Source organism: Carlito syrichta, unplaced genomic scaffold, assembly GCF_000164805.1.
Source record: "Carlito syrichta isolate Samal-C Ts95f unplaced genomic scaffold, Tarsius_syrichta-2.0.1 Scaffold118078, whole genome shotgun sequence".
NCBI lineage: Eukaryota > Metazoa > Chordata > Mammalia > Primates > Tarsiidae > Carlito > Carlito syrichta.
Genome location: NW_007062174.1, coordinates 36,123 through 49,611, shown reverse-complemented (window position 1 = coordinate 49,611; position 13,489 = coordinate 36,123). Strand labels below are relative to the sequence as shown.

The following is a 13,489-nucleotide window of genomic DNA, read 5'->3' as shown; positions in this document are numbered from 1 at the left end:
CCCCGTCGTGCTGGCCCCGTGCCTCAAGGGGCACCCAGAGCCCTCCGGGTCCCCGGTGTGGCTTTAGGACTTCAGCCAACGCCCCCGAGGCCGCCTAGAAAGGGATCGGAGGACGGGGCGGAAGGGAGTAAGAGGGAACAGCCAAGTCTGCTCCAGGCCAAGCCACGGAGTGCCAGGACTTCACCACGTCTCTAGCCCCCTGCCCAGGACAGCAGTGTCCTGACCTCCGCTGGCCCCAGGCTTGTTGCCTGAGTGCTGACTGCTGCCTGGCCTAGGGGTGGCCCACCAGCCAGGGGAGCCATGGTCTTCCACTTCATTCCCAGGTGGACACCAGCTGTGTGGCCAGTGCCCTCGACCCTGCAGTGACATGCTCTGGCGGCTCATGGAAGGTTCTGGAAATCGGTCTGTACGAGAAAGACGACAAAGCCATAGCAAAACACTTGGAGAAAACAGATGTCTCCGAGAATGTTGAACTGCCTGGCCCTGGGAGCCCATTCCCACAGAGTGACCTGAGCCTCACTGGGGAAGCCAGGCGGGCCACCCAGGCCCATGTCCAGCAGCTCTCAAATGTGGGCTCTGGGCCAGCCACGTAGGGCAAAAGGAAGGGGGGCTGCCCCGTGGAGGGCTGGCTCTGTGACTGCAACCTGGGTCTGGAGCCTGTTGACCGGAGGTCACTTTGCACTGAAGCCAACCCAGGTGGGGGCTATACCTGATCAGTTTCTACTCCAACTGGGAAGTGGAGTTATTGTCTACATTTCCCAAATACGAGAAATATACAAGAGGGAAAGCCAGTTTTACAGATAGACGAGAGGAAAAGTTTTCAACTTTAAAATAGAATCAAAACTTCGAACTGAGGACTAAATGCTGATTTTTTAATTTACCTTGCCAAATTCCTCATTTGGGGGCCTGGAGAGACGAGACTTTGATTAACCATATAACATGGTTTACTTTCCAACATGACTCTGGCATAACAGATAAAGAAGGAAGATCAAAATATTCTATAACCCCAGAAAGCTGTCTTTTGGAGACTCTGGGCACCTTTTAAGAAACTTGTCTATTCTCTCTAAAGTGTGTCACCTATAAAACTTCATTTACACATCAAGAAACTTGACTCCTTTATTCCTCAACCTGCCCATTTCCTTTACTGCTTTCAAAATTCCTTAGATAACTCTCGCCAGTTGGAAATCTTTGAATCTACCTACAACCTGCAAGCCCCCCCCCCACCTTCCTAGAGATACTCCACCTTGCTGGGCTGAACCGATGTAAATCCCACATGTATTGATTTATAATTTTCTGTAATTTCTGTCCTCCCAAAATGTATGTAACCAAACTAAAATTCAACCACAGCGGACACACATTCTCAGGACCTCCTGAAATGGGTGTCAGGGGCCTAAGGCCACTGACGTTTGGCTCAGAATAAGCCATCTTAAATATTTTAGTTTGGCATCTTTCATCAACAATAATGGGGCCAGAGGTCTGGGTTTGGAGAGGGGGACCTGTCCCAGGACAGTCACACTCACCAGCTCCCTACAGCTCAATGGGCAGCGTGAAAGCATAAAGACAGGGTGTGTCCCCCCCAGGCCTCCGAGTGGCCTCCAGTCCTTGCCAAGTTCTGGAACCTGGGTAACTGGATGCAGGCCCGAGGGACTCCCAAATGCAACTTCCATGGTGAGCCCTCTCTTGGTTTCTAGTCCAGCATGTGTGAGACAAGTGTAAGAGTGAGTCTGTAATGAGCTTCTCAAAACGGGCCCCAGAGAACCCTGGGTTTCCACTGCTCAAAATAAAATTGTGGAGGCTGATGCCAGCGCACACGAAAGATCAAACTAGTGGATGGATCTTTTCAATTTTAAGGTTTCTTTCTTTGGATACTTAAAACTCTGGTGCCGGTCTCTGCTTGTTTATTCCAGATTGCAGGGCTGATGGCAGGTCACTTGGCACTGATCTGTGTATTTAGCTTTAATAAATGAGCATTTCCACAGTCACCATGAAGAACGCCCAGACTCCTGGTTCCCTACCCCGAGGGGAGAGTCCATTCTGTCGTGTTAGGCCTGACCTAGCTCCCTTATACCTACTTCTGCATTTATCAGTCTCAGATTCTGAAGCTTACTTGAAAAGTGTGTTACCTGCCTTCTGTCTGAAGGTCAACTTCACAGAACTGTCTACACTCAGGCTGGCAAGATAACAAACCTCCACTTTGTCTCTCCTGGAAGCGGATTATGAAACTAGTAGACCCCTGATCACGGTGCACAGAGGTCAGACAGGGTGTGGGAGTGTACAGCTAGTGCCTGTGAGGCAAGCAGTCCCCATAGCACGTGTGTGCCTGCTTTGCTGTATAAATGTAACCCAACAAAAGGGCATAGTCCCTAGGTGTTCAAAGCCAGAGCCTGGCAAAGGTCACCTTGATTCCTAAACCAGACAAGCCTCTCCTTGGTATTCAGTGAGGACCCCAAGGGCAGGGGTGCTCACATCTTCTGCCCACCCAACCCAAGCCATACCCAGAGTCTGGACTGCCTGCCTGCACCCAGGTGGAGGGCCAGCTGGAGGAAATACCTGCACTGAGCTGGGACAGGTGGTTTCCCCAGGGGAGGAGGGCCCTGAGGCGCCTGGGGCCAGGGCTGTTTGCTTGGGCCACCACACTGGCTCTGTGGTCAACCCTGACTGCTGCTGACGGGAATGCATCTCCCTGAGTCCAAGTCAGGCCTGCTGCCCCTTTACTTAGGCAAAGCTCTTCTCTGGCTTACAGCTGAACTTCTCTGTGCACCAGGAACCACTCTGAGGACAGCAGATTCCGGGGCCTCCCTCAGGTCGGTTCCAGCTCTGGGAACATGCGTTTAACCAAACGCCCCAAGGGTTCAGCCCCAACATCAATGCTGGAGACCTCCAAGGTCTCACACTGGCAGCAAGTGTTGAGAAGGACTGAGGAGGCCATACTGCTGACTGATGGGCCTGCGGGTGGAATCCACACACTTGTAGCCCTGGCCGCTAGAGGCTTCCCTGTGGAAACACTAGGCATGCTCCAGCAGAGCCACGGATTAGTGCAGTCACTGCAGTGTGATCCATAGTTCTGGGTGCTGTCTAAACACCTAGTATGAGCCAGGTTCAGTGGTGCACACCTCTAATAACCCCAGCTACTTGGGAGGCTGAGGTGAGAAGATCACGGGAGCCGAGTCCAAATCCAGACTGGGTAACACAGGGAGACTGTGTTTCTAGATATCCAGTACTTTGGGCTCATAAATGACCCCTTCTTGCTGTGTCTGCATATGTTGGGAGGGGTGAGAGCTCCCTGGAGCTTTTACAAGGGACTAATCCCTTGTAAAACTAATCAGGTTTCTACTTGCATGACCTTATCACCTCCCAGGGTTCCACCTACTAGTACCATCATCTTGCGGGTTATGGTTTCAACACAGGAATTCGGGGAGGGAGGGACACAAGCACTCAGACCACAGCATGGTACCAAGAGAAATAAGCCTAGCACAAAAGGACAGAGACCGGGTGACTCAACATACATGAGGTCCCTAGTAGGCAAATCCACAAAGACAGAAAGTAGAGGGGTGAGTGCCAAGGGCTGGCGGAGGGGGAAAGGGGAGTTAGTGTTTAATGGGGACAGACTCAGTTTGGGAAGATGGAAAGGATGGAGGGCGTGATGGCTGCATAATGCAATGTGCTTAATGCCACTGACGTGTGCACTGAAAATGGTCACAATGGAAGCGTGTGATGTTACCACAGCACAGAAGAACGTGGTGACGCAGGAGGTGAGGAGTGGTTCGTGACAGAAGCAGAGGGACACCACATGTGTTTTTATTTGGAAAAGGACTCTACAAAATGAGTGTGGAATGCCACTTCTAGAAGCAGAAATCCCAAACGACATGCCTGGGCATGTGTGCGTGAGTGTGTGCGCACAGAAAAGTCCTCTTGGAAGCCAGGCAACCGGCCGTTTGCAGTGGCTAACTGGAGAGTGCGACATACTCTGTGGACTTGTTTGAATGCTATCACTTACGGCGAAGAAACAAAAAGCTAAAAAACGGAAGCACAGAACGCTCGACCTCTAGAGATGATTAAAAGGAAGGCACGATGTGACCTGAAGTTGAATGAAAAGCTGTCACTTTAATCACAGGACACTGGTGTTGGGCAGCAGACAGTGGCCCCTGAGCAGCCAGGTCTTCCAACTGTGACAGCATGTGAACACCGGGCCCTCACACGGCTGGCTGAGGGTGTCTGTGGCCCATGGGAGCACACGGCAGCCACACAGCAGTGGGAGGCATGCTGCCTGTCACCTCTACAGCCCTGCAGAGGGGGACGACTGACTTGCTCTTAAGACTGGAAGGCTGCACTCTTGCTCTCGAAGCAGGTCTGAGGCAGGCGGCCGGGGCTCACTGGTCTCTGAAGTTGGCCTTTCTCTTTTCCACAAACGCAGTCATCCCTTCTTTCCGGTCATCCTGGTAGCAAAAGGGAGAAAAGCAGAGGTGGACCTTCAGTTTCCCCACTGAGCCTGACACCTACCTCGGTCTCCCTCTCCCCGTCTCGGCTCTTCAGGCGAACGGGGAAGGCGGTAGGTTCTGCGACAGGATCACATGCAACTGCAAATGACTGGACTCCTGCCCGATTAGGACTGGGGTGGGCATTTTTATTACCCACCTAGTAGACCGTCATTCGGGAAGCAATGATATGAGTGTCAAACTCACATCTAAAGGGAACCGCAGAGGCACACACTTGGGTCATTTGCCAGTCATCATCTGGACTCAGTAATGACTGGTGTCAGATGTTACCCTCAGTGTCATGGAGGACATGAGGATCAACTCTATACATGCACTCTGCCTGCACCTGTGTGCACGTAAGAACACGTGCCCACAAGCACTTGTATACACACAGCTTCTCTTCCTTCAGAGCCCAAGTCAGCCAGGCAGGGTGGCTTATGCCTGTAATCCAAGCAAGTTGGGAGGCGGAGGCAAGAGGACTGTCTGAGCTCACAGGTTCAAGACCAGCCTGGGCACCATGGCAAGATCTCTTCTCTACAATAAATTAAAAAAAAAATTAGCTGGGTTTGGTGGCGCATGCCTGGACTTCCAGCTACTTGGAAGGCTGAGGCGGAAGGATCACCTGAGCCCAGCAAGCTGAGGCTACAATAACTGTGAGCATGCCCCTGCACTCCAGCGTGGGCAACAGAGGGATATTCCAACTCAAAAAAAAAAAAAAAAAAAAAAGCCTAAACCATTTTTAATCTTTCTTTTATAAAACACCTAGATATGACCTGATAGCAAAAGATATGCATTATAACGGCAATTTTCTTTAAGTTGCTGACAGAAATCTTAGAAAATATTGTGCTGAAGCTTCAGGTTAAATTGGGTGTGGTGGCTCATGCCTGTCATCCCAGCACTTTGGGAGGTCAAGTCGAGAGAATCGCCTGAGCACAGGGGTGTGAGCCCAGCCCACACAACTTGGTGAGACCTCGTCTCTACAATAAATAAAAAAATTAGCTGAGTGTGGTGGCGCATGTCTGCAGTTCCAGCTACTTGGAAGGCCAAGGAGGAAGGATTACTTGACCCCAGCAAGTCGAGGTTGTAGTGGCCATGAGCATGCCACTGCTCTCCAACCTGGGCGACAGAGTGAGACTCCGACTCAAAAAAATAAAATAAAATAAAAACAAAAAATAAAGCTACAAGTTACAGTATTATCATACATTTGAATCACATTCCAAATAATTAGAATTATCTAGAAAAATGGATAAAATGAATTGCATTAAAATTTTATCACTGATTTTGTTTTTTAACTAAGTTAAATTAAATTGTTATTTTTATTTAATTTAATTAATTAATTAATTTATTTATTGAGTTGGAGTCTCACTCTGTCACCCAGACTGGAGTGCAGTGGCACGCTCCCGGCCATCTCAGCCTCACCCTGCTGGGCTCTGGCGATCCTTCCACTTCAGCCTTCCAAGTAGCCGGAACTACAGGCGTGTGTTACCACGCCCGGCTAATTTTTTGATTTGTTGTAGAGATGAGGGCTCGTCAAGTTGCCCAGGCGGGTCTCGAACCCACAGGCTCAGGCAATCCACTCACCTTGGCCTCCCAAAGTGCTGGGATTACAGGCTGAGCCACCAAGCCCAGCCAAAATTGTTATTTTTAAATTTATTATTATTGTAATTATTTTGAGTTGGGAGTCTGAGTCTGTTGCCCAGGCTGGAGTGCAGTGGTATGCTCATGGCCACCACAGCCTCGACTTGCTGGACTCAGATGATCCTTCCATCTTAGCCCTCCAAGTAGCTAAAACAACAGGTAACCGTCACCATGACTGGCTAAATATTTGATTTATTGTAGAGATGAGGTCTCACCAAATTGCCTGGGTTGGTCTCAAACCCGTCAGCTCAGGCAATCTTCTCACCTCAGCCTCCCAAAGTGCTGGGATTATAGGTGTGAGCCAACGTGCCCGGCCTTTCTTTTTTTTTTAATTTTTAATTTTAAAGATGTGGGATACAATTCAGGGTTAGATATACAAATGTCCATTATGCAGGTACCCTTGTTGAAATTTTCTTTGGAGAAAAAGTCTCATCTGGCTATGTTGTCCAGGCTGGACTCAATGATCCTCTTGCCTCAGCCTCCTGAGTAGCTGGGACTACAGGCCCACTACCATTCCAGGCTTGAACTGCATTTTAAATAAAGGAGTTGTTGGCTAGGCATGGTGGCTCATGCCTGTAATCCCAGCACTTTAGGAGACAGAGGCAAGAGGACTGCCTGAGTCCAGGGTTTTGAGACCAGCCTGAGCAACATGGCGAGACCTTGTCTCTACAATAAATCAGAAAAATTAGTAAGGCTTGGTGGCACATGCCTGGGGTTCCAGCTACTTGGAAGGCTGAGACTGAAGGATCACCTGAGCCCAGCATGGTTGGGCTGCAGTGGCCGTGAACATGCCACTGCACTCCAGTGTGGGAGGCAGAGTAAGACTCTGACTCAAAAAAAAAAATAATAAATAAATCAATAAATAAAGGAGCTGTTCCTTGAGGTACAATTCACAGGCCTTTATAACAGGCCTATAAAGGCTACTTTTGAACTTTCATACACTACTTTTTTGTTAAATTTGAGAGCCACTGATAGAACAAATCTGATCCAGCTAGAGGGAAGTCTAACAGTTCAGACCAAAAAGAAGTGGTATTTAATGATAAAAATCTAAGAGAAGAGCTGGGCGTGCTAGTGTGCACCTGTAGTTCCAGCTCCGAGCACCGGACCCCAGCAGGTCGAGGCTGCAGTGGCCGGGAGCAGCCACTGCACTCCAGTCTGGGTGACAGAGTGAGACTCCAACTCAAAAAAAAAAAAAAAAAATCTAAAAGAAAATTCTCGGCAACTTGTATGACTGGAATATGTTTGGTTCTCCAGGTGGATACTGTTTACTCACGGTGGCAAAGGTTGAATAAAAGAGTTTCTTCTCCAACTTATTTCCTTCCGTTAATGTCATTTCGAAAGCTGAAAAAGAAGTCCTGCAGTTAAAAGCTGAGATGCTAAGTGTGGGCAGGCAGAACCTTTCCTGTACAATGACAGGACACGCCTTGCCGACCCACACATGCCTGGGATCCTGCCATGCAGGGTCCCACAGCACCCTCCTCCTGGCACTGCACCAGCTGGGACCAGGGGAACTGAGGACTCTCCCAAGGAATTCTGGACGTCACGCTCTGGTGGCCCAGGGCCCCAAGAAGGGAGTGGAATTGGATGAAGGGGAGATTGCTAGTATAGAAAACCAGAAGGGGACGTGGAAGCCAGAACGAAGATGGCTGGCCCCAAAGAGCACGTGTGCTTGGGCTCAGCAGGCCACCTTTGAGGCAAGGTCACAGAGGAAGCTGGTGCTGCTGTTCAAAGGCTCAGAGCACAGGTTCCTTCAGTGTGGAACTTAACAACAGCAGCTGCCTTCAGCTGTGACCTTGCCAGGTGCTACAGGTCATGGCAGCTTCGTTTCTGAAATGTGAGTTCTATGCTCTTCACTTTGTCTGACTTCACAAACACGAGCTTATCTGACTCAGGTCAAGAGGGATCCAGCCTGGATGGGAGAGTGAGATTCCAACTCAAAAAAAAAAACCTCCAAACACAAAAACTCAAGCAGTCCTGAGGAGGGATAAGGTTCGATCCGAGCTACAACCCTGGCGGAGACAGAGCTAAAAGAATCTAGACCAGGCTGAGTGCGGTGGCTCATGCCTGTTATCCCAGCACTTTGGGAGGCTGAAGTGGAGGACTGCTTGAGCCCAGGAGGCTGAGACCAGCCTAGGCAACACAGCCTCATCTCTACAAAATAATCTTTAAAAAATTAGCACGGTGGCCCACACCCGTAGTCTCAGAAACTTGGGAGGCTAAGGCAGAAGGATTGCCTGAGCCCAGTTAGTCAAGGCTGTGGTGAGCTATGATTGTGTTACTGCATTCCAGCCTGGGCAACAGAGTGAGACACCAACTCAAAAAAAGAAAAAGAAAATAATCCAGAACAAGAATGAACAGCATGGCATCTGTTGTGAGCCTGCGGTCAACTCTGTCACCACCTGCCTGCCACAGACATGACCTCCAACCCCAGGTCTCAGGGTGAACCACGCTTCCTTGTGAGACCACAGCTTCACCCTAGGGACCACCACTCCTCCTCAGCCTTCCCCTCACGCCCCACGCTGTGCTGCTGTCACCTCCCAGGCCTGGCCCAGTTCACCAGTCCTAGTACAGAGGGGGAGCTCTGAACACCTCAACAGACTCATGAGTGGTGGGAAAAGTGCTGTCACTTGAAGCCGTAACACCTGCCTCTCAAGACTGCTCTCAACCGTCCTGGAGACCCGCTATGCTGTTCCCAGCACAATTCCCTACCTGCATTCACCGATTCTTTGGCCATTGCTGCTATGATTTTAGAGTTGCTGGCAATCTTTTCTGCACACTGGATGGCTTCTTCAACCAGAGTCTCAACAGGAAAAATCTTGCTGACAAGACCTAAAGTGAAACAGGCAGATGTGCAGAAATAGCACTGGTTCTATTCCTTCTGAACCTGGCGATTGCTGGGGAGCTCCATGTTCTGGAGTCCCCAGGCCTCTGAGGGCTCAACAAGGGATGCCTTCCACACCGATGGTGTCCCACGTCACTGAGGGGGCAGAGTGCGGTGGGGAGCAAAGTCACGGTGCTCTCACCCGCACAGGCCAGGCACAGACCTGGGTGGCAGAGGCACCAGATATGGGACTGCTGTCACCAACCGGGCAGAGGGAGGACCAAGCCATGAAGGTCTGGAGATGTCCCATTGCCTGCTCTGGGCTCTGGGAAATGGGATCATTGTGGCATCATTTGAACCCTGTACGTGTTTAGTTAGTCTTCTGTACATACAGTATCTCAAATGCAAACCAAAAGGCAGTCAGCCTCCCAGGTTCTCAGGACCCAGAAGCTTGTGTAGCTACCCTGGGGACACTGGATGCAGCCCCTGAATCTCCACCTGGCTCCCATGAGCAGCCCTGCTCGTACCTGCTTGCTTGGCCTCTTGGGCCGAGATCCGGTCACCAGTGAGGACCATCTCCATCGCCAGTGACTTCCCGACTGCACGAGTGAGTCTCTGGGTACCGCCCGCACCTGTGAGGAGAGGCTGGTCATGGCTGGTGCTGCGGTGAGTGCAGTTAGGAAGACACCACAGATGCACAGCCACCAAGTTCTAAGATACCTGGAGAGTGATGGGGGGGCACAGAGAGACCAGCCCAGACTTGAGGGAGAGCAGCCACACTCCTACCAGGTCCACCAAGTGGACCCTGGGGACAGAGGGTACGCCCTTTGCTAACAGCCCAGGCTGCTTCCTGGGGGCATGGTGGTGGGTCTGACTCCCTGGTCTGAACGTGGTGAGGCCACATGACCTCCGTGGGCAGTGACAGGGGAGTAAATGAGCCCTGAGGCACGCTGGGTTGAGCTCTCAGTGCCAGCCCAGGGTCACCGTTTTCTTTTCCAAGCAACTGACCTTTCTAGGACCTGCCATGGATATGGATCACAAGAAAGAAGCACCATGGTCATAAGCCAGCGTCACTGCGTGCCTAGCCTCTTCTAACACCATCAGACATGGGACTTAGCTATAATCACAGGAGCTGGACATGACCCAGCGGTCCCCAGGGCCCCTCTCTGAGCTTCGTTGCATGCACACTGGTCCGGGTGCTAGTCTGCAGAGGGAACACTGACTGACGTGGGGCTGTCCATCCAGGGCCTGTGGTCAGATGTGAGCTATGGGCCCGAAGACACTGGCAAATTTTGAGGAATTACCTGAAGCGTCTACACCAGGGAGAGTCTCACTCTTTACCTGGGATGGTTCCGAGTAAGATTTCCGGCTGTGCAAACTGGGCTTTCTCACCAGCGTAGATGATGTCACACATCATGGCGAGCTCACAGCCCCCACCAAGCTGCAAAACAATCCTCAGCATCAGGATGACATTGTTACCAAGAGAACCTAGTCGGACTATCATTGTTTATTACGTCTTCCATTAGAATGAAGCATGGGGTATGACAGAGATTAACACAGCAGTACAAAGTTAGTTAACCATTACGAGAAACTACCTGCAAGTGGCCTGCTGCTGTTTGCTAGGGGCTGGCAAAATCATTCTGCAAAGAGCCAGACAATAAGGACTTTTGGCTGTGAGGGTCCTACAGTCTGTCGTGACCACTCGACTCTGCTGCTGCAGCCCATGTGCATGGTTAGGTATGGTGGTGCCAATGAACCTTCATGTGGACCCCTGGCATACACAGCAGGCTGTCCTGAAGCAACCGCAATATGAAATGGCCTCATCACTTCCCAAGAGGCTAAAACCAGCCCAGCATTTCCCAACAGTCCACATGACGACGGCACCAGGCACACAGGACACAGAGCTCTTAAGGGAGCAAAGTAAGTCAGTTTAGAGATGTAACTTCAGTCAGAACAACACTAAAACAATTCAGCAACACCGAAGCCAACACCTGCATCCTCCACCTGGCTGGGGAACAGCCACAAAAGCTGATGGTAGGCCGGGCGTGGTGGCTCACACCTATAATCCCAGCACTTTGGGAGACCGAGGTGAGAGGATTGCCTGAGCCCATGGGTTTGAGACGAGCCTGGGCAACTTGGTGAGACCTCATCTTTACCATAAATCAAAAAATTATCCAGGCATGGTGGCGCATGCCTATTGTTCCAGCTACTTGGAGGCTGAGGAAGAAGGATCACCTGAGCCCAACAGCTCGAGGCTGTGGTGGCCATGAGCATGTCCAACCTGGGCGACAGAGTGACACCCCGAATCAAAAAAAAAACAAAGAAGCTGATACTGAGACGCCTCCTCCCTCACTGTACTGGCTCATTAGCACATGCCACAGGAAAGGAGCTGGCTGGCCTTGAAGTATACTTAAGGCCTCTTCAAAACCAAAATAAAAATCTGCTGCGCTTTGTAAGCACAGGCACAATTTCTTCAACCACCTGAGGGGAGGACACTCTTGATGGCGACACTCACGGCATAGCCATTGACAGCAGCAATGACGGGTTTCTTGACCCGGGTGAGTTGGTCCCAGTGGCTCAAGAATTTGCTGGAGTAACAGTCCTGGAACGTCCGGTTCTGCATTTCTTTGATATCGGCTCCAGCTAGGAGACGAAACAAGGTTTCAGTTACCAGAAAGCAGAGAGCCCACTGGTCCTGTAGCCTCCAAACCAACAGGGAGTTATAGAGTGCACTACATGCAAGCACTGAGGCTGTGAGGCCCAGCTGACACAGGCCTGGCCACATGGACAGATGTCATAAGACACTGTGATGCATGTTACAACAGAGGTAACACAGAGTGGCCCTGGGACAGGTGACAGGTGTGAGATGGACCCAGAGAGGGCGGGCTCGCAGTTCCCACTGTATCTTTACTTCATGTGTCAGTAAAGCCCAAGTGGTATGCCACCACCATCTCGGAGGCGCGAGTCTCTTCTGACACTTCCCCAAAGCCACAGGGGTCCCTCCCACACCTGCCCAGGAGCAGAGGCCACCACTGCCGCCCACACCTGCGAACGCCTTGTCCCCACCAGTGAGGACGATGGCCCCCACGGCTGGGTCCTTCTCGAAGGTCTCCAGTGCCTGGTTGAGCTCCTCAATCAGGCCATTGCAAAGCGCATTGAGTGCTTTGGGGCGGTTCAGCCGGATCAGTCCCACAGTGTTATTCTTCCCCTTTTTTTCTGTGATGATGTACTCAAAGTTAGCACCTAGGGTAAAGGAGGCAAAGAGGGGAAGCTGATTGTATGCATTACAAATTGGAGGGAGAGGGAAGGGAGGGAGGGGCCGTGAGTGGACACAAAGTGGAGCCAAGGCCCTCTAAGGGATCCCTGCCCAGTTCTCTGTGATTCCAGCATGCAGCTCTCAGCCACGTGGGTACATGGTGGACTTGGTACCACTCTCTGCTTCCACATCTGTTGGAACGTTTCCTTCAGTTAGAGAAAAATCCCCAGTGCAGAAACAGCCCGTAGCTGCCTGACTTCTCCTGTATGCCTGAGTCAGCTCCTCCTAGGACACAGCACTAGAGATGGCCCAGGGTTCTGCTGAAACAAGGGACAAGGAAACACCTTCTTTCAACAAATTCCAACAAAGTAAGGGAATTAAGCTGCACACAGCTCTAGCCTTGCGGGGTGGAATAGACAGAGGCAAAGGCCAACTGCGTTCTAGGGGGACTGCCGACACCTGGAGGGGCACTGGAGTGCAGGTAGTGGGCTTGGACAGGAAGAAGGTGAACCTGAAGAGACCAACGAGTCTGGGGTGCTTGATTTCTTTAGCAGCAAACCAAAGATCTCAGTACCCCCTCACGGGTTTGCAGAGAAGTGGCTGAAATATCACACACGAAACGTTTAGCTGCAGCATGCAGGTCACGGACAGAAGCAGACGGTCAAGCAGAACGTGGGCATAAAACGAACACGACTTAGTAGTTAACTGCATGTAAGGGTGAAGGAGGGGAGGGGTCAGACTTCCTCCAGGTACCGGAGCAGGTGCGCGCAGCCCCCGGTGAGAGGGGAGGGGAGGGCATGTCAGCTGGCAGGGAAGAAGCCTCGGCCTTTGCCCCAGGACGTGTGCAGGGCCGACCCAGAGGGGGGCCGTGGCACGCGAGGGCCTGGGCTGGAGGCAGCGCAGGACAAAATGTGCCTCCGCCTCCGAATCCTGGGCGCTGTGCCTCGTCGGAGAACCTGGCAGCCACACACCGGTTTCACAACGCGGCCAGGGGTCGTGGCCCTGGGGCAGGGCCCCGAGGGTGAAGCGGCCAGCAGCCACTGGAGTAGCCCCAGCGCACCGGGTCGGAGAGCCCGGACAGCCCCTGCAGGGCCGGAGCGCGGCGGGGGCCGTGGCGGGGTCTGCCGGGCCGCCCGCCCTCGCCCTGCACTCACCGGAGGCGAGGGGCCGCGGCGCGGGGCAGAAGACGAGAGGCCGCAGCGTGCCGCGGAAGCCGGGCAGCAGGACGCGCAGGGCGGCCATGGCGCGCTCGGACGACTCGCCCCGCCCCGCCCCGCCCCCGGGCCGCGTCGCGAGACC

At 52.1% G+C, this 13,489-nt stretch overlaps 1 protein-coding gene across 2 annotated transcripts; it reads right to left on the bottom strand.

Annotated features, from left to right (window-relative positions):
- Positions 1–4,084: 4,084 nt before the first annotated feature.
- On the bottom strand, positions 4,085–13,475 carry ECHS1 (enoyl-CoA hydratase, short chain 1). 2 transcript variants are annotated; one of them, XM_008047904.2, is made up of 8 exons: positions 13,345–13,475; positions 11,980–12,177; positions 11,450–11,577; positions 10,276–10,375; positions 9,462–9,566; positions 8,823–8,942; positions 7,387–7,454; positions 4,085–4,436 (listed from the first exon to the last, which is right to left on the bottom strand). In XM_008047904.2, exons 1-8 carry the CDS (start codon positions 13,430–13,432, stop codon positions 4,371–4,373), a joined length of 873 nt encoding a protein of 290 aa, XP_008046095.1. In that variant the 5' UTR covers positions 13,433–13,475; the 3' UTR covers positions 4,085–4,370. The 2 variants fall into 2 exon arrangements, with proteins under 2 accessions (XP_008046095.1, XP_021563150.1); XM_021707475.1 differs by having other exon boundaries at positions 4,378–4,436; positions 7,383–7,454.
- Positions 13,476–13,489: the final 14 nt, after the last annotated feature.